A 26,847-nucleotide genomic window follows, 5' to 3' on the forward strand; every position below is an offset into this window, starting at 1 on the left:
AGTGGACAGGTTCTGCTAAAAGTTGAGGGTGGATCAACATACAGAAAAGTGTACTCTGTTACCCTAGCTCCCACGCTAAGCACATACCCACCACAAAAGGAATATCAAGGCTTTGGTCCACTAAAGAGAACCATAGCAACAATCAAGCTCAACTCAACTCAACTTCTGGCTAGGCTGGCTCAACCTCTCACAATTGCAGTCTGATATAACAAGAGGCATGCCATTTCCAGATGCAAATATGAGGATATTTTTTAAAGTTCATGGAAAGATTCATATTGTCTTTTAATTTGATTTTTTTCATGGACTTTTTGAAGTACCCTCATACAATTTACTTCAGCCTCTACTAGTCTACTATTCTAATGTCCAGCAATCAATAAAAAAATATGAGACAGAAGAAAAAAAAAGGAAATAAAACCCTATTGTTAGAAGACAAAGCAATCGTCAGAAGCAGACTCAAAGATGAGCCAGATGTTGGAACTATCTGATGAGGACTTTAAAATAACTATAATCAAAATCTTTAAGAACCTAAGAGAAAAGATGAATAACATGCACGATAAACAGTAGATAGGGATTTTCAGCAGAGAGGTAGAAAAATGTAAAGAGGAGTCAAATGGGAATACCAGAAATCAAAAAGATAGCAACAGAGATGAAGAATTTTTTTAACGGGCTCATCAGTAGACTTAATGCAGCTGAGGAAAACAATCAGCAAATTTGAAGGTAGGTCAAAAGGGATTCCTCAGACTGAAACAAAAAGGAAGTAGTTCAAAATTAATGAGCAGAGCACACAAGAGTATGGGACAATATCAAACAGTCTAACATAGACATAATTGAAGGCAAAGATATCACTGAAGATAATGGTTAGGAGTTAATGAGACATCAAATCACAAATTTTAAAAGCTCAATCAGGATAAATAGAAATAAAAATAAAAGGGGAGGAGACAACAAACACCTGAAGACACATCTTAATCTAACTGTTGAGAAACAAAGATAAAAACAAATTCTTGAAGTCATTCCAAAATAAAAAACACATTACAGACAGAGAAATAAAATTAAAATTTACAGCAGACTTCTTGTCATAAATTATGCAAGCCAAAGACAGTGGAGTCACGTCTTCAAAGTATTAACAGAAAATAGAACTGTCAACCCTGACTTCTATACTCAGAATAATACCTATCAAAAATGAAGAAAAAATAAAGATTTTTTTTGACAGAAACAAAAACTAAGATAATTTATTGCCAGCAGACCCAAAGGAAGAGGTAATGTGATATTGAATGGAAACTTATCTACACAAAGAAATGAAAGCTCCAGAAATGGTATAAATGGAGGTGTCAAATACAAATCTTGCTGTAAAAAATTATGTTGATTTTTTTATATAAAAATATTTGTTTTAAAGTTTAAAACTTTTTAAGTATATAACATGTTAGGAACTCCAAAGAACTGAACTTTTGATGCAAACATTGGAAATAATTATCCAGTGATATTTGGAGCAAGATGCATGGACAAATATGAGTTAGATAGTGGTTTTCTGGGGACCCCTTAAAAAACACTGTCTACTGCTGAAGACTAAGCTAGTTGGTGGGAGGTTTCCAGAGGTTCCTACAAACTGCAGTGGCTTCTTACTGACCACTTATCAACAAGCTGTGTGGATGCTTCAATCTGAAATCTTTTTTTGTTGCTTTACTAATTTTTGTTCTCCTAGTTTTTTCAGTGGTTACATAAGAATCTAAATATTGGTATTAAAATATTTCTAATTATAATACAAAAAATTACCTTTAAAGACATGCTTATGTTTTACTTAATGTAAACCTGATAGAAATGTTATGTATTTTAAGTGGAATTCACTTGCATATTCTCAACTATGGAGACAGAATTACACTCTGTTGAGTGTATGAGCCTCTGTTTAGGCTCATGCTTATCAATTCTGGTGGCATGAATCCAAATAAATATTCACTGCATACTTTTAGCCGTTGGATTAAATGGACTCTGCAATGCTTCATGGCATTGAATGTAGTGTAGATAACTCCTTTTTTCTATATCACATCTGGAATAGAAAATGGAGTTATAAATCTGGAATAGAAAAAAGGAATTATCTATAACAAATGCCGTGAAGTGTTATGGAGTCCAATTAATCCAGTGGCTGAAATATATATATGTATATATTCCAACAGCTGAATATACCTATTCAGCAGAGAAATAAGTCCAACACTGAGATTGGTGAAGGAGATCTTCAAGCTATTTTTAAGATTTTGTAAAAGCTTAAACAAAAGTGTATCATTTTCTCCTAATTAAGCTGCGTAGGCTAACAAAATTTAAGAACTCTTTGCATTTGGCTAGCATTAAATCAACTCAGTGAGATATTACTGGCTATTGAAGGTTGTTCAGATATGCAGATGGAAGTAATACGTAATAGACCAATAGATAAGGGAAAATAAACAACTTTTCTCTAATACATTCAGTTTTCTTGATGAACAAGCAGAGATTACATTAAGGAAAATAAAAAGAGGTATGAAATGAAGAAAAGTTTAAGAAACAACCTTCATAAAAATACATTTCTTTAAAAAATTGATGTGTTCTAACTCATACAGGTTAATCATGTCTAATCCAAAAATATGAAATCCAAAATGCCCCCAAATCCAAAACTTTTTGAGTGCCAACATGATGCCAGAAGTGGAAAATTCCACACCTCTGGTCCCAAGCATTTTGGGTAAGGGATACTCAACCTTCTTACAGGCATCTTCATTTTACAATGAAGATGATGTTAGCACTGCAGAAAAAGTGCCTATAGATGACATCGTGAAAATGTGTGATGGGCTTGTTATAGGACTAGAGCAGCACGCATTCATAACAGAACAAGAAATCACGTCAGTTTATAAAAGCAAAGAGAGACTTCATGAGACAGATGACTCTGGAGGAAACATTTTAAAATGCCATCCAGAAGAATGCCTTCTCATCCCTAAAGGACCCATTTCTGGTCCCTCAACTGCTTCTGATGTTTCTTCTCACCTAAAAAACCAAAATACAGTGAACAGTAAAGTTTTCATCAAACACAACATCATAGGTGGAGACTGAAGGCCTGCCGCTGCTTGTTGCTGCTCCCGTTTAGCAGCCGATACAGGGATGTTACTGTGCTGCTTAGTTACCCTGAACACATGATTTTTTCACTGTATTAATGGAATGACATATTTTTCACTGTTAAGTACTTTTGTGTGAATAAGTGTAAGAAAATAATTGCTTATGGGTAGAATATAAATTCAGAATCAGGAATAATAGTCTCGCCAAACAATCACAGATTGTTCACGTGGGTGGCTGAGATATTGACACCTTTGCTTTCTGATGGTTTGATGTACACAAACTTTGTTTCATGCACAAAATTATTAAAAATATTGTATAAAATTACCTTCAGACTATGTGTATAAGTTATATATGAAACATAAATGAATTTCATGTTTAGACTTGGGTGCGATCTGCAAGATATCTCTGTGTACATGCAAATATTCCAAAATCCAAAAAAAATCTGAAATTCAAAATCACTTTTGGTTCCAAGCATTTCAGACGAGGGATACTTAACCTGTATAGCCTTATATCCAGGGTTGGAGGAGAAAGTCAGTATGTGGAGAGACTAGGGCTAAAGAGACCCAGGTCAGAGAAACTGACAAATTGGTAGAGCTGGATCCAAAGAGGGCAGCTAGTAGTCCACCACCAGTGTCCAAAGCGGTTCCACCTAAGCTTGACTCTGGCAAGCATCGACGTGGAAGCAGTTCTGTGACAGTGCACAGCACCAAGCAGCAGAACTGGCATATGCAATAAAGGCAGTCAGGATGAGTGACAGCATGTCAAATGCTCAGTCTTCTGGGGAAAAGACACAAGTCTGGACAGTGTCAGGACTCTAGCCAGATGACCCGATATTCAGGACTGGCCTCAACTCCCAGTGGGAACTGGAGAGAAACCCACAGCTGAAGCGCAGGCAAATGAAATAAAGCAACACCATGCAGTGAGGGGTAAGACGGCTGCTCTGTGGGTTCCTGAATGACAAGGATGACACTTCTTCTGTTACCACCAAGTCGATACCACATGTGGTCAGGACCTAGCTTGTGTCCCAATGGCTGAGAGTGCCTAGGGAAGAGTAGGAAATTATCCGGATTTCAAATGTATCTCTTCCTGATTTCCACAGCAAAATCTTCATTGCAACAAATATTGCATCAAAATGTTTTCAGTTCCAAATACACTGGAAGTATTTTATTTAATTTACTATCAAACTACCTAGAATAAAATAACGTAGAAGATAAAAAGCCACCTTTCAGTTGAATTGTAAATATGATATTACTCAGACTTTCAATTTTAGTCTCTGAGACAGGAATCTAAAGATGAGTTCATTTCAGTGGTAAATGAAAAATTTGATTTTAAAATAAAACAAGTAATTATAGTGCATGATTTCAATTATTTCCGTATTTTAAAGGTATTCATATTATGAAATGAAGATCCAGTGTGATAAGGAAAGTTTTTTATGTCAACATAATCTATCAAAATACAGTAAACATCCTTTGACAACCTCTGAAGATCGTCCACGTGTCCAGGACAGGACGGTCCTATCTTTGTATTAATCCTTTGCCTGATGCTGTCAGACCAACAGTGAGCAAAGTGTGGCTTTCCCACACTGCTCTGCAGAACTCTTACTGCCTGCTTTATCAAGCCAAGGCAAGGGAAAAAAGAATGAAATAATGACCAGATTATACTATTTTCTTCTCTCATACACTTTATTTTAAACTTTATGTGCGATTTAACCAAACAAAAGGGTTGTACAGGAGAGGAATCATAAATTTCAGAAAGATTTTTCTTTCACCCACCTAACCTATAATACTATATGCCTATAATAATAATAATTTTATATCCTATAACAATTTTTAAAAAATTGTTAGCTTTCAGGTTGGCCATGGTCATAATTGCAAAACTATTTTACTCAACAATTCTTGAACGTTAAAGAAAAAAAAAAGTTCTACAGTTCTTATTAAAGTCTTTTATCTGTACAAATTGCTTTATAGGGAGAAAACTCTAAGAATGGGAACATGATTGACTTTGTCCCATGTCCCATTTCCCACACAGAAGCGCCCTGGTGCTTTCTGCAAATCTAAGCATGTGCCATATGTTCTATCGGCGTAGACTAGGTTACCCCATGGAAACTCAAAAGTCTTCCAGGGAAGCATTTACTGGGTGCAGCCGTAATTAACTAATTACTTGGGGTGGGGGTGGGGGTGGGGATGGGGAGGAGGAAAACCTGGGAATCCAATTTAACCTTGCTATGTAGAACCTTAGTATTTGAAATGTTTTAGAGATATCAAAAAATAAACTTTACACAAAAGCACTGTACAAATACAAATTTTGTGTTGTGAAATCTTTCATAAATAGAAATGGGACGGCATTGTTCATATCGTGCTTTTCAGACTGGCTAAACGTTTAACTCAGTTTATCACTGTGTGCTCCACTGTGTGTAGCATATGCACTGTTCCCACCGAATGACACAGATTTCAAAAAAATAAGTATGATTAATTAGATAAGTTAAATGACTGATGTGAAAAGTTCCTGCAGCAAGCTCTCCATTTGGTCACTTACACGTGGTAAATATTATAAAACCCTTTAAAGACAATTTTTAAGAGATCCAGCTACCTCAATAGAGTGAAATATTTAAAAGAGAGAAGCAGGAAAATTATAATAGAGTGTGTATAGAGTTAATACACGGCAAAGAATAAACCACATGAGAAGGTGATATAAGGCAGTGCTTATAATAGGATTATTATCATTAATAACCAAAGTGTATATGATAGTAATAACAGTAAACTAGAAAAATACATTTCACTTTAAAACTGAGTCCACTAATACAAAGATGTAAATACCAGTTTATGTCATCTTTCCCCTCCCCCCGGTCCAATTTTTACTTATTGTTACACATTAACTTCAGAGTCTCCCCAGCTGACAAAATGTACTGTTAAGCTTCGGAAACATCCAGATAACAATCATTACACTGAGAAGGAAAGGCTGTGAGACTACGAGAAAAGCCTATTAAAATTACACCTTCTCAGAGATCCTAAGCCGGCCTTTGTCTGTCCTTTACTGTGCATTTTCGGTGGGGGACAATAGGAGATATCTCTGCCCCTTGTGGTTGGGACTTTGGAAACTCAGCCCCAATCTGTAAATTGAGGACACTGGAGTTTTTGAGCTGGAATTCTAGGATTTAGTTCTGGCCTTGGGCTTGCTGTGGGGACTTGGGCACCTTCTGCTGCAGCTGTCCCCTGCTGCTGTGACCTCGGGATTGAGGCTCAGCTGCTCGGTCCCAGTCGCTGACCCGGCTCTGAAGTCCCCCCAGCCATCATTTCAGAGCCTTGGACCACAGACCCCTGACACATGACTGATTTCATGGTGGCTGCCTTCACCACAGGCTCCCTTAGTTCAAGGCTTGGACTAACGCCGCTCACCCAGTGTGGCTGGTCTCCCACCCAGGTCAGCAGGCAGCATTACACACTCAGGCTGGGACCCCTCGTCTCACACTGAAGGACCAAAACAATACTTGCCAAGATCTGGATTATAAAAATATAACTTCTAGAACCCAGCCATTGGTCAGTCATGCACAAAATCCCCCCCACCCGTCCCCTGCCATTCTTTTGGGAAATCGCACTGATTTCCAGTTGTCTGCACTTGCTAACTTTCAGCAAAGTGGAAGTGCTCTTCCAGGAGAGTGCTTTTTCTCATCTCCTGATGTCTCCTTCTGAGTGGAGCGACTCAAGTGGGGGTACTTCCACTGCTGGCCTCTCTCTACCCGTCCCCTCACTCCTCTGCCGGACACGAGGAGTGACCATCTGCCTGTGATTGGAACCAGAGGCCTGCACCTTCCCTCCCCCCTTTGTGGAGCAAGGATGTACTCAGGATGCAGCATTCTGCTCTACCCTTTCTCGTGCTAAGTGGTAAAGAAGCAGATTCTGCCCCTGTGGGAGAAGAAGAACATGGGAACATGTAGAAACCGGACAAAAGAGTGTGGGAGATCAAAACATGCAAGTGGAGAGAGTCTTTCTACGAAGTGCTATATACCAGCCACCTATGTCACCAACTGGGCTCTAAGCTTTCTAAAAGTCAACTTTGAAAAGGAGCCTTGATGCAATGCAGTGCCCACAGATCAACTGCTCAGAGAAATGCAACTACTCCCATAGTGAAGAGCATGAGAAAGATCTCCACAAGATCATTACGAAGAGAGGTCATCATGTGTAACATAGTGAGCAGTGCCCCAGCGACATCCACATGGTAGGCCAACAGCTGACGTCACAGAGCAACTTCTTAACATATCCTTTTATGTAGACCAATGGTAACACCCTAGGTCCAGTCAAAACAATTCTGATTATTTGGGGGGAAGGTGAGTAAGAGGGACAACAGCACATAATTCATGCATGTAAGTCTCTAATAGTGTTGATTTTAGAATCCTACATGAGCAAATGGACTGGATACCTGCGCATGCTTCAGGGAATCTTCAGTAAGCTTTTGATAGATATTGGGCAGTAATGAGTTAGAGATTATACACCTTAGAAAGCGCTTGGAATGTGGCCTCTCTATTTTGCTAATTAGATAAAGATCCACCAAGCCTTAGCGACTAAGCTAAATAAACCACCAAGCTGGGGATAATGTTGGCATTCTCTTGGGAAAGCTAGGGGTCTTAACAAGGGCACATTGGTTTAGAGAAAAGCAGCCAGAGTCCCCTGCTCAGATGAGACAATCAGGCGTGTTGAGATTGCGGTGTGTTGTTGGTCTTGTTGTCGCTGGACATGAGGGGTGAGGCTGCTCCCCCAGCTCAAGGAACAGGAGCTCCTGTGCAGATGAAGGTGCGATAGGGTATGGTCAGGAAAGCAGTTCTTACCTTAGGCTTCTCTTCCTTTGGTGATTTCTTTGGACTCTTAGCTTTTTTGGTCTTAACAAGCAATGTACTGATGGAAGCGGAAGGTGGACTTGAAGCTACCACAGTCTTGGATGGATCTCTGGACTGTGAGGTCCATGGGGACAAAGCAGTTTCTGTCTTCTTGGGTGATCTTGGGATCTGGTACACAAAAAGGACCAACTTTATTATTATCGTTTCGTTCCTCAGGTTTGTGCCCTTTTCTTTTCCTCCCTTCCCCATCCCTGAGCTGGAATTGCAGAGTTGAAGTTCTCAGTCCCAACGGATATGGATCTGTTCCCGTTCCCAGTTCCACAACCTCCCCTGGCCTGACTTGATTTGCGGGCTGACTTCCTTCTCCACTTCCCCCATGGATCCCAGGGTTCCAAGAAAATCATACCAACAGATCAATGTGCTTTGGAAGCACCTGGAAAGATATGGTCTTTTTGGAGTGGGAAGAGGTGGTAATTTGAGGTTTGTATCAAAGTAGGAGGAGGGTAGGGGAGTAGCAGGTAAGAAGGCACCAGGGTTCTGCAGAGGCAGAGCTTGGAGCCTGAGGACACTCTTCCACTTTCCCCGTGCGCAGTTTGCTTGCTCTTGGGCTCACACTCTGGGCTCTCTGCACCCTACTCTCAACAATCAGCTCCTGATCTCCCATTCACACTTTTGGCCTTATTTTCAAGCATTTTCTTTTCCAAACTCAGACACTGGAAAGTGAAAAGCCTCAGTATGACAGGTATAGATGCTTCAATCCAGATGCCAAAATAAGAGAAGCACAGAATAAAAGGGGGGAAAAGAGAGAGAGAGAGAGAAAGAACTTAATACAAACCTTGCTGCTTATGCTGTCAAACTTTTTTCTCATTTCCATTTCTTCTTTCTGTTTATTAATCTGTAAAATTAAAGACCTATATTATTTGTTATCATTTGCAAAGATTAAAAAAGAGAATTTTCTATAAAACATTTTTAAGCAATAAAAGAGAAGCATTTTCAACCATTTGCTTGACTAAACTATAATGGGAATACAAGTTATAATACTGAATGTGAATTATAAAAGAAAACAAGGGCTGGCCCGTGGCTCACTCGGGAGAGTGTGGTGTTGATAATACTAAGGCCCCGGGTTCGGATCCCATACAGGGATGGCCGGTTAGCTCACTGGCTGAGCGTGGTGCTGACAACACCAAGTCGAGGGTTAAGATCCCCTTACCGGTCATCTTTAAAAAAAGAAGAAAAGAAAACAAATTTGTATCCAGAAAAAAACATTTTAAAAGAGTTGAATAGAAATAGACAAAACTGTAAATATCCAGTCATTAGTATTTATTCATTTCTTTAAATATAATAGATAATAGAGAAATGTGCATTGTTCACTTATAAGGTGGTAATTTGTTTGATACGTTATTATAATGCCTATAAGTCTTAGTCCTATTATAAGATTTTTAAAAAAGAAACTTAAGATAATTTAATAGTCAAACTTCAATAATGTAATGAATGAAATTTTACTTTAAAAGTCAATTCTAATTTCCAGGCATAAAAGGCATTGTATAAAAATGTATTATTAATTCATGCTTCAATAATATTATGATTTTTTCATGACATAAATTTATGAGTCGTGCCAGTGATTCTAATTATGATGAATTTTACTTGAAATTAAACAATAATCAGAAATACATTTAACCATTAATCTCATTGGTATCTGAAGGACAACTACAACAGATTTTCAAAAATCTCTCTCACCCACCAACAGAACAGAACTCAGTAGAAAGCAGGTCTGTCATATGACATCTTGTGGTCTGGGAGGATAGTTTCCGATGCCCATGCAGGACTGTATTTAGGCAATCAGTGGGATTGAACTCAAGCCTAATATTATAGCGAAGCTCCATTATAATGGTTTAAAAATCATTTTTTCTACTGCTACCAGAAATTGCTAGAAATATATAATAAATCATCCCTCATTCATTAACAAAATATTTATTGAGTGCATACTATATGCCAGGCACTGTCCTAGGAGCTGAGTGTACAGTGCTAAGCAAAATAGACAATGAAGTAAGACCTTTACAGGAGGAACTAATTTAGATGAAATGGTCATGCAAGGCCTCCCTGGAGGAGATGATGTTTTGGCTGAGATCTGAAGAACAAAAAGCAGTAGCTATGTGAAAAGTGGGAAGAAGCAGGGACAGGGAATATGTGGGAAATCTCCGTACCTTCCTCTGAATTTTGCTGTGAACCTAAAACTACTCTAAAAAATAAAGTTGGGCTGGCTGGATCTCTCAGTTGGTTAGAGCATGGTGTTTTAACATCAAGATCAAAGATTCAATCCCCTAACTGGCCAGCTGACCCCAAATAGAAAATAAAAACAAAAAATAAAGATTTGAAGAGCTTTCCAAGCTGAAGAAATAGCATGCCAAAGCCCTCAGCGCAGGGAAGATCTGGCTAACTATGCTAAGATCAAGGAGAAGATGCAAATCTTGGATTTTATTTTAAATGCAATGGGATACCATTGAATAATTTTGAGGGAGACACACACACACAGACACACACACACACACACACACACAGAGAGAGAGAGAGAGAGAGAGAGAGAGAGAGAGAGAGAGAGAGAGAGAGAGAGAGAGAAAGAGAGAATATGTGTGTGTTGGGGAGGGGTGACAATATTTATATTTTTAAGACATCATTCCAGAGGACATAGGCTTTTGGTCATGGCCAAGTGGCTGCTATCAAACTGACCCTACCACAGATGACAACTTTAAATTTTGGAAAAAATAGAAAAAGCAAACAAACAAAAACAAACCCACACACCTGCAGACAACGGAAATGAGATAAAAAGCGGACAGATTTTGGAGGGCAGTCAGCACTTCAAAGAGGAGTACGACATAGAGATTTTCCATATTTATGGCTTTTAATTGGACAGCAGTGACCAGTCTGTACTAGGTGCACCTACAACTCTGATGGAAAACCTAGAGCCTTTCTGCCTTGCTGAGGACAGCATTCAGGACAACCACAGACAATGAGTGGAGAGTGAGGCAGGGGAATCACAGGAAGAGCCAGATTTGGGAGCCCCAAATTCTGTACATAAACTCTGCACACATCTCTGGCTGACCCTTGAACCATGCCTGCAGCCAAGCTAAGGCTCACAGATTGAACTGAGATTTCAGCAGCCACTCACTGCAGGTGAGACAGAGTTTGCAGTTTGAATCCAATCAAGTTAATTATCTGTTTAAAAAAAGCCCAACACATAACATCCCTAATGCCCATAAAATCCAAAATTACTCAATATGCAAACATATAAAAATATGTGACCCATTCTTGAGTAAAAAGACTATCACCAGGAACTGACATTGAGATGGAGGCTTATAGATAGCGGAAATTGGTAAATGGCCACAAAAAATGATCATGTTGTGTAATGTTGAATATACTAACTATCCTGATTTGAGTATCACCTATTGCACACAGGAAATGATATTCAACTCTGTATCCCACAGATATGTACAATAGACTATGTTACGATAAAAAAAAAAAAAAGGAAAAGAAAACTATATGCAGATATTTTCACTGGTGAATCTTATCAAATATTTAAGAAAGAAATAATACGAATTTTATAAATTGTTTTCAAAAAATAAGGAGGACATATTTCTCAACTCATTTAAAGAGGGCAGCATGACTCTAACACTGAAAAAAGAGGAAAAGAGAAAGAAAAAGAAAGAATGAAAAAACTTAGAGGCCAATATGCCTGAATAACACAGATTCAAAGTCCTCAACAAACTATTAGCAAATTGAATCCAGCAGTATATATAATGTGTAATAGATTGTGACAAAGCTAGGTTTATTTCAGGAAAGCAAAAATGCTTTAACGTTCAAAAACCAAAGTTACCATATTACAAAATAAGGAGAAAAAAATACAGTCATTTCAATAGCTGCAGAAAAAGCATTTGACAAAACTCAACAGCGATTCATGGTAAAAAATGCTCAGAAAAGTAGGAAAAGAAAGAAACCCTCAACTTGACAAATGGCCGCCATAAAAATCTTACAGCTGAATCATACTTAATGATGAAGTAGCGAACTATACTCCCCTAAGACTGGAAACAAGGCAAGAATGCTTGTTCTCACGACTGCTATTCAACATTGCATTAGAAGTCCTATTCATTGCAATCAGACACTAAAAGGAAATAAAAGGCGTAAAGGTCAGAAATGAATATGTAAGACTGTCTCTAGTTACGGAAGACCTGATTATTTGTACAGAAAATCATGAGGAATATACAAAATTATTATTGTAACTAATAAATTAATCTAGCAAATTTGCAGGATATAATGCTAATATAAAAAATCAATTGTATTTTATATACCAATACTAAACAATTGAAAACAAAACCTAAAAACAATTTCATTTACAACAGCATCAAAAATATAAAATACTTAGAAATAAATTTAAAATATGTCCTTAATAAATGTAACAAGTCCTCCACAGTTGGAGGACTTACTGCGCCTGATTTCAAGACCTAATAGCAAGCTACAGTAATTAAGATGTGGTACTAGCATAAGGATTGACAAATCATTAGAACAAAATAGAGAACCCAAAAATACACCCATTTGATTTTCAACAAAGATGCCAAAGTGATCAATCCAATGGGAGAAAAAAGTTAGTTCAACAAATGGTGTTGAAACAAATGAATATTCATTTTTTAAAAATATGAAATTTGATACCACCTTCCATTATACACAAAAATTAATTTAATATGGATTATACGCAAACATAAAAGCTAAAATCACAAAGATTTATTAGAAAAAAACATAAGAGAATATCTTCTTGACTTCCAAATAGGAAAGGGTTTCCAAACATACATAAAGAAATATCCATAAGAGAAAATAATTGATAAATTAGACTTTAAAATAAAAACTTTTGTCATCAAAACATGTTGTTAAGAAAATGATCAGAAATGGCACAGCTGGGGAGAAAATATATACAAAACATATATCTGACGAAAGACTAGTATCCAGGAAACAATTTCTACATTGTGTTGCAGTTGCATGTTCAGTTTGTAAGAAGCTGCCAAAACTTTTCCCTAGTAATCCTGTTTCTCTGCACCTATTCACTAATAAAAATACAACTCGGTGCTTTAAAATTGCCTCTTGCTTTGAAGTAATTGTAGATTCACATGTAATTGTAGAAATAATACAGTGAGATCTTGTAATACTCTTTATCCAATTTCCCCCAATGGTAACATCTTGCAAAACTATAGTACAGTATCACAACTAGAATATTGACATTGATACAATCTACCAATGTTCTTCACATTTCTCATGTCCATGTATGTGTTTCATTCTATACAATTTAATCACGTGTTTAAAGTTGTTTCCTGTTTCATTAGCTCATTCCTGTTTATCCCTGCGTCGTATCATGTGGTATAGATGTGCCACAGTTTGTTTAACCATTCATCTTCTGAAGGACATCTAGGTTGCTTCCAGCTTTTAACTATCATGAATAAAACTCATTTGATTATCCAGATATAGTTTCTGTGTGTGTGAATATGTTTCCACTTCTCTGGGAAAAATGCATGAGTGTAATTGTTGGATTGTATTGTAGCTGCATATTTAGTTTTTTAAGAAACTGCCAAACTGTTTTCCTAGTTATCCAGTTTCTTTGCATCCTTGCCAACATTTAATATTATCACTATTTTTCTTTTAATCAGTTTGATAAGTCAGTAGTGATATCTCATCGTGGTTTTAATTTGCATCTTCCTCATGGTTAATAATATTGAACATCTTTTCATGTACCTTTTCAGTGAAGTGTCTGTTCGTGTCTTTTGCCCATTTTCTAATTGGATTTTTTTTAGTTGAGTTTTGAGAGGTCTTTACATATTCTAGATATTAGCCCTTTGTTAGATATATGGCTTGCAAATATTTTCTCCAAGTGTGTGGCTTGTCTTTTCATCTGCTTCACATATGCTTTCATGAGGTAAAAGTTTTAAATTTTGATGAGGTCTGTTATGAACTGAATGTTTGTATTGCTACAAAATTCATATGTTGAAGCCTTAATGCCAATGTGTTGGTATTAGGAGATGGGGTCTTCGAGAGGTAAATAGGTCTAAATTAGGTCATGAGAGTAGGATGCACTGAAGAAAGGCCGTGTGAACACACAGTGAGGAGGTGGCTGTCTGCAACCTTGGAAGTGGGCCCTCACCAGACTGGCACCTTTATCTTGAGCTTTCCAGCCTCCAGCACTGTGAGAATTAAGTGTTTGCTTTTTAAGCCACCCATTCTATGGTATTTTGTTGCAACAGTCTGAGCAGACTAAGGTAAAGTCCAATCTTTCCTTTTATGCATTGTGTTTTCGGTATCAAGTCAGTCTAAGAACTCTTTGCTTAGCTCTCTATTCCAAACGTTTTCTCCTATGTTTTTTCTAAAAGTTTATAGTTTTACATTTTACACTTAAGTCCATGATACAGTTTGAGTTGCACTTTGTGTAAGGTGTGAGGTTTACATGGAGGTTCATTTTGGGGGGCTATGGAGGTCCAGTTCTCCAGCACCATATGTTGAAAAGGTTCTTTCCTCAAAATTTATTCAAGACTGTTTTAGCTACTGTAGAGCCTTGCTTTTCCATATAAATTTTGAATAAACTTGTCTATGTCAACAAAAAACCTTGCTGAGACTTTGATAGAAAGTGCACTAAACTAAAGATCAGTTTGGGAAGAACTGACATCTTCACCACGTTAAGTTGTGCAATCCATGAACACAGCATGTCTTTTCATTTATTTGGGTCTTCTTTGATTTCTTTCACCAGAATTTTGTAATTATCAGCATACAGACCCTATACAATTTTGGTTAGATTTATGCCTATTTATGTTTTCTTTAGAGCAATCACAAATGGTATTGTGTTTTAAATTTTTGTTACTACATGTTTATTGCTAACATACAGAGAGGTAATTGATTTTTAGGGGGAAAACATTCAGTTTTTCACCATTTAGTATGATGTAAACTGCAGGGGGTTTTTTGTTGTTGTTGTTGTTGTTGTTTGCAGGTGCCCTTTATCAATTTGAAGAAGCTCTCCTCTGTTCCTAGTTTGCTGAAAACTTTTATCATGAATGGGTTTGAATTTTTTCAAATAATTTTCCCATAGCAATTGACATGATTATATTTCTTCTTTAGCCTGTTGATGTGATGGATTTTATTGATTGATTTTCAAATGTTGAACTAGCCTTGTATGCGATGAACTATTTGATTACAATGTATAATTCTTTTTATACATGGCAGGTTTTAATTTATTAATATTTGATACCATCTTTGTCTGGTTTTTATATCATAGGAATACTAGCCTCATAAGATGCATTGGAAAGTAATTTCCTTTTCCAATTTTCTGGAACATATTGTGTAAAAATGATTCTAGTTCTTTAAGTGTTCAATAGAATTATCTAGTTAAACTATCTAGACTTGAAGATTTCTTTTTCAGGAGCTTTTAAGTTATGAATTTGATTTCTTTAAGGCTATAAGACTATTTAGATTATCTATTTAAACTTGACTGAATTTTGGTAGTTAGTAGCTTTTGAGAAATTGCTCCAGTTTTTCTAAGTTGTGAAATTTATGAACATAAAGCTTTTTGTAGTTTCCCTGATTATCCCTTTAAAGGTTGCAGATTCTACAGTGATACCTCATTTCACTTTTGATATTGGAGATTTGTGTCTTTTACCCATCTCTTTCCATATTTGTTAGTCTTGCTAGAGGTTTATCAATTTTCTTGATTTTTTTTTTCAAGAAACAGCTTTCTGTTCATTGATTTTTCTCTGTTGTTTTCCTACTTTCAATTTCATTGATTTCTGCTATTACCTTCATTATTTCCTTCCTTCTCATTGATAGATTCTATCTACTCCTTTATTTTTCTCATTTCTTGAGGTAGAAACTTAGATCATTGATTAGCAATCTTTCCTTTTCTCTACTGTAAGCATTTAGTGCTATATTTCTCTTTCAGCCCTATTTTAGCCATATCCCACATATCTGATATGTTTCACTTTTCATTCAGCTCAATTTTCTTTTTTAATTTTACTTTGAGACTTCTTTTTAACCTGTGGATTGTCTGAAAGTGTGTTGTTTAATTTCCAAGTGTTCATAGATATTTCTCTTGTTTTGTGGTTATTATTTCATTATGATACACAACACATTCTGTACCATTTTAATTTTTCAAAATGTGCTCAAGTTTATTTTATAGCTCACAATGTAGTCTATAGCAGTGAATGTTCATAGGTATTTTAAAAATATATATATTCTACTGTTGTTGTATGAAGTGTTCCCTATATGACAGTTAGATCCTACTAGTTGATTATGTTTTTTCAGTTCTCTGTTATTCTGTATCCTTGCTGAGTTATTGTCTAGTTGTTCTATCAATTGCTGAGAGGAGTTTTTTAATTTCCCAACTCTAATTGTGGATTTGTCTGTCTCTTCTTTCAGCTCTATCAGTAGGTGCTTCATGTATTTCAAGGCTGTCTTGTACATACCTATACACATTTAGGATTGTTAACTCTTCTTGGTGGATTGATATATTTATCCTTATGTGACGCCTTCTTTTGTTTATAGTAATTTTATTTGCTCTAGTTTACCTTCTCTGATATTGATGTGGTCAATCCTGCTTTTTTTTCTTTTAAATTAATGTCTGCAAACCATATCTTTTTCATCCTTTTACTTTCAACCTACCTATATCATAGGATTTGAAGTGGATTTCTTGTAGACAACATTTTGTCGGGTTATGTTTTCTAATCCACTCTCCCAGTCTCTGTTTTTTAATTGGCATACATAGAGCATTTACATTTAAGACAATTATTGGTATGTTAGGGCTTCAGTCTGCCGCTTTATTATTTGTTTTCTGTTTATTTCTTCTGCTTCTCATTCCTCTTTTCTCTTACCTTTTGTGGGTTACTTGAACATTTTTAAAGATTTCATCTTCATTTACTTATAGTGTTTTTGAGTATAGTGCTTGATATTGCTTTCTTAGTGGTTGCTCTAAGTATTACAATATACAATATATAATTTATCACAGTCTGCTGGTATCTGCTGAAGCGTAAAAATGTTCCATCTGTTTAGGCCCTTGACCTTTCACTTTTGAAGTATCACTGTCCTAAGTATATCCTCTACATACATTAAAAACCACATTAGATGGTGTTATAAATTTTGCATCAACCATGAAGTTTGATATGAGAAACTCATAAGAAAATAGTCTATTATATTTACCCTTATTTTTACCCATTCATATGTTCTTTCCTTTCTAAAGTTCCAAGCCTTCTTTTGTTATGATTTCTTTTGTGTGTAGAGGACTTCCTTTAGCATTCTGCAAGGGCGATTTTACTGGCAACAAATTCTTTTAGTTTTCCTTCATCTGAGAATGTCTTTATTTCTCCTTCATTCTTGAAGGATAGTTATGCATGATACAGAATTCACAGCTGACAGTTCTTTTCTTTCAGTACTTGAAAAAATGTTCTGTCACTTCTTTCTGGCCTCCATGGTTTCGGATAAAAAATGTTGTCATTTAAATTTGTGTTCCATTATAATACAACTCATTCAAATTTTTGTTGTTTTTCTCTGGCTGCTTTCAAAATTTTTTCTATGGTCTTCAGTTTTCAGAAGTTTAGTTACGATGTGTCTTGGTGTGGATTCCTTAAATTTAACCTACTTTGAGTTTTCTCAGCTTCTTAAATTTGTTGGTGTATAAACCAACAGATATACTGTTTGATATATAAATCAAAGATATAACTTTCATCAAAGTTAGGAAGTTCCAAGCCACTATTTCTTTGAATATTTTTACAATCTCACTCTCTCTCCTCTCTTTTTTGGACTCTAATGATGCAAATTTAGTTTTCTATTATTGTCTCACACATCCCTGAGTCTCTATTCATTTTTTAAAAAATCTCCTGTCTCTCTCTTGTTCAGATTGGGTACATTCAAATGATCTGTTATCAAGTTCATTGCCCCTATCCTCTGTCATATTCACTGTACTATTAGTCCATCCTGTGAACTTTATTTTGGCGAGTGTATTTTTCAGTTCTATAATTTTAATTTGTTTTTAAAAATAATTTCTATTTGCTGAAATTTCCTATTTTTTCATTTGTTTCAAGATATTTTGTAATTTCTTGATGAAGAATTTTTATGATAATTTTATCTTCTGGTTTGTTTAGGTATTGAATTTGGTTTTCTTTTCTCATTTAAGTGGTGATTTTCCTGGTTCCTCATATGACAAGTGATTTCCAGTTGTACTGTGAACATTTGGATATTATATTATGAAACACTGGATCCTATCTAATTTTTTTTTTTTTTTAGCAAGCAGGGCTAGGCAGGTGTGTAGTTCAGATTCCTGCTAATACCACCCCAGCAAAAGTGGAACACTGGCTCACATTTCCTTGTTGTAGACAGGTGGGGTGGAAATTCAGCTCGCCACTAATCTCCACTCACATGGGGAGTAGGGGAGAAGTATAGGCTTGACTAGCCACATGTTTATGTCCTTGTCCAGCCTCTTGTTCAGTCTCATTGATGCTGGGTGTGAGTAGAGGCTTAGCTCCTCACTGGGCTCCACTGACACCAGGAGTAGAGGGGTGAAGCTTAGTGTTGACTACCATTGCCTCATACCCCTTTAAGACTCACTGTTAGACATTATTGCTTGTCGCTGTTGGGACAGAAGCTCAGTGCGCTGCTGGATCAAAAGACTACCGTCTTTTCGCTTGACAGGGGATGGAAGATCAGCTTCTCACTTGGCCCCATGAACACTCTCACAGCAGGGGAATCAGAATACTGTCACCTGCTTCCGCCAGGGTCAGGGTATGTTAGATTGGCCCCCTCCTCCTGGGTGGTCCTTTGACACCACCTGATGGGGAAATTGTACTGTCTCCTGCTTCCATTTGGCAGAAGATGGGAGATGTGCTGCCCATTCAGTCTTGCCAACACTACCCTGGCAGGGGAATCACAGCACCTTTGCTTGCTTCTACAGAATGAAAGGGACTGGAAGATCAGCTCTCTGTTTCCTGGTCCTTAGACTAGGAGAAATAGGCTTTTCTTGGAAGTTTTGTTTGTTTGTTTGTTTTTTGGGTTTTTGTCTTTGCCTGTGGATGGTTCTGGGTTGGAGGCTTCTGGTGTGCCCTGTTTGTTGACATATGGAAGCCAATGAGGAAATGCAGGAGGACCGCTGTTATGTCATTATGTCATTTCCCAAGGTCCCTAGATAGTCTACTTTATTTTTGAACCTTTCAGAGTCTTCCTATACTTGTTTTTTGTGCTATGTCTAGGATTTTTTTACTTGTAAGAGAGAGGATCTGAAAGGAAGGGGGCTTCCCTATTCTTTATCAGAATTAGAAGTCTCAACGGCTCGATTTTTTAAATGAGAAAAATATTGGTGGAAACATTTCACAAAAGAAGATATGAATGGCCAATAAGCACATGAAAATGTGCTCAACGGCATTAATTGTTATAGAAACACAAATTAAAGTCACTCTGAGAAACCACTATACATGCACTAGAATAGCTAAAATTTTTAAAATGACAACAGCAAATGTTGGCAAGGATGTAGAGCAAACAGAACTCTTGTTGGTGAGAATGTAAAATGACACAGACAGTTTGGAGAAAGGTCTTTCTTATAACACTAAACACACACCTACACTAAGTTATCTAATAATTTTACTTCGAAGTACTTACTCAAGAGATGAAAATACATGGCAAAAAGATTTGTACCAGAATATCTACTGCAGTTTTATTTATAATAGTCCAAAACAAGAGACAGCCCAGGTATCCGTCATTAGCAAGATGGTAAACAAATTGGTATATTCACAAAATGGAATTCTACTCAACAATAAAAAGAAACTACTAATAAATGTGACAACATGGTTGAATCTCAAAACACTATGAGGCGTGAAAGAAGTCTTACACAACAGTGTAGACCATGTGATTCTGTTTATATACAGTTTTAGACCTAGAAAAAGTAATTAATGGTGAAAAAAATTATAACAGTGGTTGCCTTTGGTGGGGAGAGTAGTGAATGCTTGGCAAGGACGATGGCGGTATGGTTATGGATGATAGTAATGTTTCATATGTTGATTGGAGTTTGGATCATACAAATATATGCATTTGTCAAAACTCATCAAATGGTACACTTAAGATGCATGCATTTCATTGTATATAAATATTATCTTGAAAGGAAATAGTAAATGTAGACAAATGTTGAATTCTAGTTAATGCTATGCATTGCTGAAGAATTTATGGGAAATGTACGAACAGCTATAGCTTGGTTTGAAATGTATCATAATGTAATTCACATTTGGAAGGTAAAGATAAGATGAGTTAGTGTTTGGCTAGAGAGATAAAAATATGTCTCACTATGTGATAAAGCAAGACAATAACTGTTAGTGGTAAAATCTAGGTGGTAGGCTTACAGGTGTTCACTATAAATTTTTTTTTATGTTTGAAAATTTTCATAGTAAAGTACTAAGGGGAATAAAGTTGTCCTGGCTATTGCATGGAGACTAGACAGGAGAGAAGTAATATTATAGGAGAAGAGATTAGTTAAGATACTATAACTATGATCATCCAGTGAAAGGCATTTGCGGTTTATACAGTGGATGGAGCAGAGATGATAAAAAGAAATTTGGGGATGTGACCTGTAATTTTGGAAGGAATTGACTAGATTTTTCTGTTAAGTTGGATGAAATGGTCGTGGCAATAAACAGGGAAGGAGAGAAATCAAGGCTGATTCTTAAGTTTCTAGACGGTGGGATGATTTTGTGTGCTCAATCTGGTGTAGGTAAAATTTCCTGATGGTTTTAATCTGTGATTATTAATAAGATCAAATACCTTTTCATATGTTTCTCATCTGTATTGCCTCTTTTCAACTCTGCCTATTTTTCTATTGGATCATATATCTTTTATTGATTATTGTGAGTTCTTTATATTTTTTTGTATACTCATACTTTGTCAACTGTGTTACTTGTCTTTTTATTGTTTTTATAGAATCTTTATGAAAAGTTCTTTATCTCAACAAAATAGAATTTATCAAGTTTTTCTTCTATGATTTGTGCCTTCAGTGTTTTACTTAAGAAATTATCTCAACTCATCATATGAAGATATTATCTTAAATCATCCTAAATCTTGATATTTTAATCTTCCACTTTTAGGTTTTTATCTACCTGAAATTCATTTATCTATAGTGTAAAGTGGGAATCCAATTTCATCTTCTCTTATGGATATTCAATTGTTCCAGAACCATTTATTGAAAAGTCCATCCTTTTCCCACTAACAGGCCATGCTATCTAGGCCATATACCAAGGGTCCACACATAGGTTGGTCTGTTTGGGGGCCCTCTATTTTGTTCATTGGTCTACTTATCTCTCATTGCTAATTATGTTTTGTTTATTAAGAAGCAACTTGTTCAACAAGTTCCACAAACGTGTCTTAGCTATTCTTGGCTCTTTGTATTACCATATACATTTTATGGATAATCAAATTTTAAACAAACCTTCTGCAGTTTTTATGGGAAAAACACAATGCCTACACATCAATTCAGAGAGAAATTATTTTCTTTTTAAAACTTGAGTGTTTCAATACAATTTATTCCATTTATTTAAGTCTTCTCTAATGTTTCTCACTAAAGGTCAAATATCTTTTGTTAGATTTATTTCTTGGTATTCTACACTTTTCTGATAGTACTGTAAATGTATATATCATTTTTAAAATTTCATTTTCTATTTGGTTGTCTGTGATATAGGAATAATGATACTTTTTGTGTATTGAATTTTTAAAATCTACACAGTTTGCTAAACTGAATAATCACAATTCATACATTTTATTCTCTTTTCTTGTCTTTCTAAGCCAATTAACACTTCCAACACAACTGCAATAAATTGAAGAGAGCCAGCATTTTCATGTAGCCATCAATGTTTCACTATTAATCGCAATGTTTGATGTAGACTTTTTGTAGATACTTTTTACCAGATTAAGGAAGTTCTCTGGTATTGCTAGTTAACTAAGAGGATGGCTTTTTAAAAAAAAATCATAAGCAGATGCTGAATTTTATCAACTGCTTTTTTCCCTGCCACTACTGAGATGATCAAATGGATTTACTTCTTTATTCTACACTGAATTTAAATGTTAGATTTTGAACATTAAACAAACTTTAAATTCCTGGCATAATTTCAACTTGTCCAAGATTTAACGTCTGTTTACATATTGCTTTTGAGTTCATTGAGAATTTTTGATCATCAATTTTTCTCTCCTTTTAGTAATTTGGAAATTACAGCATTGGTTTCAATTTTTCCATTGGTTACTCTATAAATTGCATCTTGTATATTTAACTTATGAAAATGTAAACATAATGGTTTTATTCCTCTTCCAGATAATTCAAAGAAACTTAAACTACTTTAATTTTATTGTTCTGTATTTTTTGACATCTTTATTGAGGTATAAATGATGTAAACTATACAGTTTTGCAGCATACAATCTGATGAGTTTTAAATAGTCTACACTTGTGAAACCATCTATGGAATTTGGATGTGTTGTCCCCTCCAAAACTCATGTGGAAATTTGATCCCCAATGTGGCAGTGTTGGAAACTGATTGAGTCATGGGGGCAGATCCCTCATGAATGGATTAATGCTCTCCCTGGGAGAGGGGGGTTAATGAGTGAGTTCTCACTCTATTAGTTCCCGTGAGAGCTCGTTGCTTAAAAAGACCCTGGCACCTTCTCTCTCTCTTGCTTCCTCTCGCCATGTGATCTTCTTGTACCCACCGGCTGCCTGCCACTTTCCGCCATGAGTAGAAGCAGCCTGAGGCCCACGCCAGATGCAGCTGTCCCAGAATCGTAAGCCAAATAAACCTCTTTCATTTATAAATTACCAGTCTCAGGTATTTCTGTTATACCAACACAAAACGGACTAAAACACCATCGCTACAATCAAGATAGTGCATACTGTATCCATCACTCCCAAAAGTTTCCCTATGCCCCTTTGTAAACAACCTGTCTATACTCTCCTACCCTTTTACCAGGCAACCACTGATCTGCTTTCTGTCACTATATTCTAGTTTTCATTTTCTGGAATTTTAAATGAATTGCTTCATACAAATGTTTTATTTATTTTTGTCTGGCTTCTTTTACTCAGCATAATTATTTTGAGATTCATCTCTGTCTCTGTAAGAATAATCCATTCCTTTTTATTGCTAAATAGTATTCCACTGGACAGATATAGTGAAGTTTATTTATCCACTTCCCTCCTAAAGGTTAGTAGGGTTGTTTCTAGTTTGGGGCTCTTAAAAATAAAGCTTCTGTGAACATTTGTGTACAAGTCTTTGTGTGAACACATGCTTTTATTTACGTTGGGTAAATACCTAGAGTGGAAGACCAAATCATATAGATTTTTAAATTTTCTTTTAATTTTCAAAATATTTTTCAAAGTGGATGTATAGTTTCCACGTTCACCAGCAACGACAGTTCTAACTGCTCCGCATCCTTGACAACACTTGATATGGTTGGCCTTTTTAATTTTAGCCATTCTACTGAGAATATATGGTATCCCATTGAGATTTTAATTTGTGTTTCCCTAAAGACTAATGATGTCAAGCATCTTTTACGTTATTGTTTGTCATCTGTGTATCTTCTTTAGTGAAGTATCTGTTCGAATAGTTTGCCTATTTTTAAAAACTGGGTTACTTAGCACGTTACTAAGTTGTAAGAGTTCTTTGTACACTCCTGTAGGAAATCCTTTGTTAGACTGATTTTGCGAATATTTTCTCCCACTCTGTGGCTTGCCTTTTTGTTTTTTCTTTAACATTTTAATGAGTAAAATGTTTTAACTTTTATGAGGTGTAATTTGTTATTTTAGAATCTTTGTCAAACCCGAGGTCATTAAGATCCTCTCATATGTCTTATTTTAGAAGTTCTGTAGTTTTAGCTATTACATTGAGGTTTCCGATCCATTCCAAATTAGTTTTTATAAGAGGTGTGAGGTAAAGATTGAAGTTAAGTTTTCGCTTATAGCTGTCCAATTCTTTCAGCACCATTTCTGGAAAAGATTATTCTTTACTTATTGAATTGCCTTGATACCTTTGTCAGAAATCAATTCACTGTATATGATCCACAGGGTCTATTTCTGAACTTTATATTCTATTCCATCAATTTATATGTTTATCTGTATACCAATACCACTTTACCTTGATTATAATAGCTTTACAGTGAGTCTTGACACCAAATTGTGAGTCCTCCAACTTTGTTCTTTTTCAAAATTCTTTTAGCTATTCAAAGTCCTATGTATATCCATATAAATTTTAGGATGAGCTTGTTGATTTCAACAGAAAAGCCAGAAAAGTTCGATTGGGACTGTATTGAACCTGTAAGTCACTTTGGAGATAATTGACAGCTTAATAATATGCATCTTCTGAATCATGACCACAGTGTATTTCTCCATCTATTTAAGTCTTTAATTTCTCACTTAGGCCACTCAGCCTAGGAATTATAGCAAGGTACAAAATTATTTCATATGCTTTCACAAAAGCCAATCTAAGGATACAGTCACTCTGTATTTCATCTTACCTATACTTACTGATTGTGCCTTTTTACTACCAGCTGTTGGCTTTTTACACTAGCCTTTTAATAGACCAGAAAATATGCATTGGGGAATGGTAACAGACAGGCATGCAACAAAAACCTTTCGGTGGGAAAGTTTTTTAATTTTTTACAGAAGAACTGTGGTCAACTCCACTTTCTCCCATTCCCCCTTGTCAGTGCAACCACAAATCCTGATTTCTGGAAAAAAGCAGTATAGCAAGAATCAAAGGAAGCCCAAATAGCAACAAAGCCAGCCTCCCTGTGAATGAATAACATAATGCCCTGGGGAGAGGGGCTGCAAAACAGTGACCTTGCTGGGCCTAAAGGAGGTATACCATGAAAACCTCGGTCACAAGAAGAACCTCGAACCCACACCCTCTACTGAAAACATGAAGCCCCAAACTAGTTCCACGCATCCTGAAGCCTCTTGTGCTGTTGGGAGGTTTGTTTTGCAGCCTCTTGCTGCTTGGCAACAAGCTTGGGGCTCAACAAACTTTTAAACGATAAAATAAAACATGATTGGTTCCCCTGTGAGCAATACAATAGCACCCGTTAAATGCTTACAGTTAAAATAAAGACACAAAGTCATTCAAAGAGTAAGGGGTCTGCTCCTCCTACAGGCACAAATTCATTGAGTGAGTAGTTGAATTTCTTCTCTGTTGTTGCTAACAAACTAACAATATAACATTTGCTTTCCACTCTATAAAAAGTTTCAATTTTAATGACAATATGCACATTCATTTTGTTTTTGGAAGCAAAGCCTGGACTTTGGAGGAATGACAGAAGATGGAGGAGGATGGGGTACAAGAAATCGATCAAGCAGACTCAAATAACGGACACTATTTTTATATGTCAGGTATTAAAAGTAAAAGGTTTGAAATAACATATTTGTTAACACATGGTTTTTGTAAGTAGCCAACCATAATATTTTTCCCTGCCTGCATTCCCAAGTTGGTTTCATAGAAGGCTTTATTGTAAGCCAGAAGCATTGTTTTGCATTAATTTCTATGACAAGGAACCCAAAACACAGGGTGCTGAGAGTAACAAAACAGAGTAAAGGAAACAGTCATGACTTGGCACAAAGTGTGACAAGCTGTAAAAAAGCAAATGTTTCAATATCTGAAGTGGTGTTGATTTCCTATGAACAACCTTTTCTCTTCTAAACAGTCTCATATTCTTTTCAAGCACATTTAGAACGCAAGTCAAGCTGTGTTTTATTTTTTATTATAATAAACACAGTCAGTTTACTGTAACAAAGACATGCTAGTGGTGATAAGATGAAAACCAAAGTACGCCACCATGAGCTGGGTAGGGGGACCTGGGGGCGGGGAGTCAACTGATAAAATAAAAGACCAGCCGTCTGGAAAGTTCTCCTAAAAGAACATAAAAAGGCAGTGTTTTCTTACAAGACTAACACAGAATGCCAAAATATCTAGCTGGGCTCTTTTTCTGTTGTCACTTATGGCAAATTGTAACTAAAAATAGCAAATACTTCAAAATATTGAGCTTTCATATTTGTTTTTTTTAATCTCTATAATAAAATGCAAAAATTTTGTAGAGTTTAAATGGGAATAATATTTCTTAGGTAAGACTCTACTACCCAGTGAGTATATTTATTAAAGTACTACTCAAACTGTTATCTTAAAAATAATCATTTAAAAATGTGATTATGCATGCCCTTAGATTTTTGATAAAGGTGAAATAAATAGTTCACAGTAAACAGCTACAAATAAAGTTTATAAAACTTTCCTGACTAAATTAAATTCCTGAATTCAAATTAGGAAATAATGTAAATCATCTTACCATATCTTGAACTAATGATTTTTCATAATCAAGTTCATATTTTAACCTTTCTCTGCCATCTATTAACTGAAATAGAGAAAAAATTATTTTGATTAAAGAATACCCGAAATTCCTCCTGAACAGAATTTAGTGAAACATATTTTGATATGAGAAAAATGGATCCCAATATAATCAAAGGGAAAATTAAATTTCTACAGATTATCATGTTATAATAATATATTATTACAAAATTATTATGTAAGCGAGAAAAATATACCTGGAAAACGCCAATTTATTTGCAAACTTCCTCACCCTACCCCCCAAAACGTGACATCAATACATGATAAATCAAATACTAATCTGTCAAAAAGAACAATTTTGCTTTACTCGTTAGGCAACCCATTTCTCTTATGTTAGGTTTTCATATATCAAGTTATATTTATACTAATTGAAATTATTGCAGGGCCTTTGTCCCCATGCAACTTGCCTCAGTATTTTAAATAATTGTTTACTATTTGTGTGTGTTTTATCTAGTGGTAAAATTCAACACTGGGTTTTGACATTCATTCAATTTGATTCTTGTATTTATTAATTTAATAAATAACCTC

General features: G+C 35.8%; 1 protein-coding gene across 1 annotated transcript in view; it reads right to left on the minus strand.

Annotated features, from left to right (window-relative positions):
• The window catches only part of C6H10orf67 (chromosome 6 C10orf67 homolog), a 131,673-nt gene that overhangs the window by 47,333 nt on the left and 57,493 nt on the right, over positions 1–26,847 (minus strand). Inside the window, 3 exon segments of the mRNA XM_063101142.1 lie at positions 7,895–8,071; positions 8,739–8,798; positions 26,261–26,326. Of these exon segments, the coding sequence (XP_062957212.1) occupies positions 7,895–8,071; positions 8,739–8,798; positions 26,261–26,326 (303 nt within the window).

This window comes from Cynocephalus volans, chromosome 6, assembly GCF_027409185.1.
Source record: "Cynocephalus volans isolate mCynVol1 chromosome 6, mCynVol1.pri, whole genome shotgun sequence".
NCBI classification, from domain to species: Eukaryota; Metazoa; Chordata; class Mammalia; order Dermoptera; family Cynocephalidae; genus Cynocephalus; species Cynocephalus volans.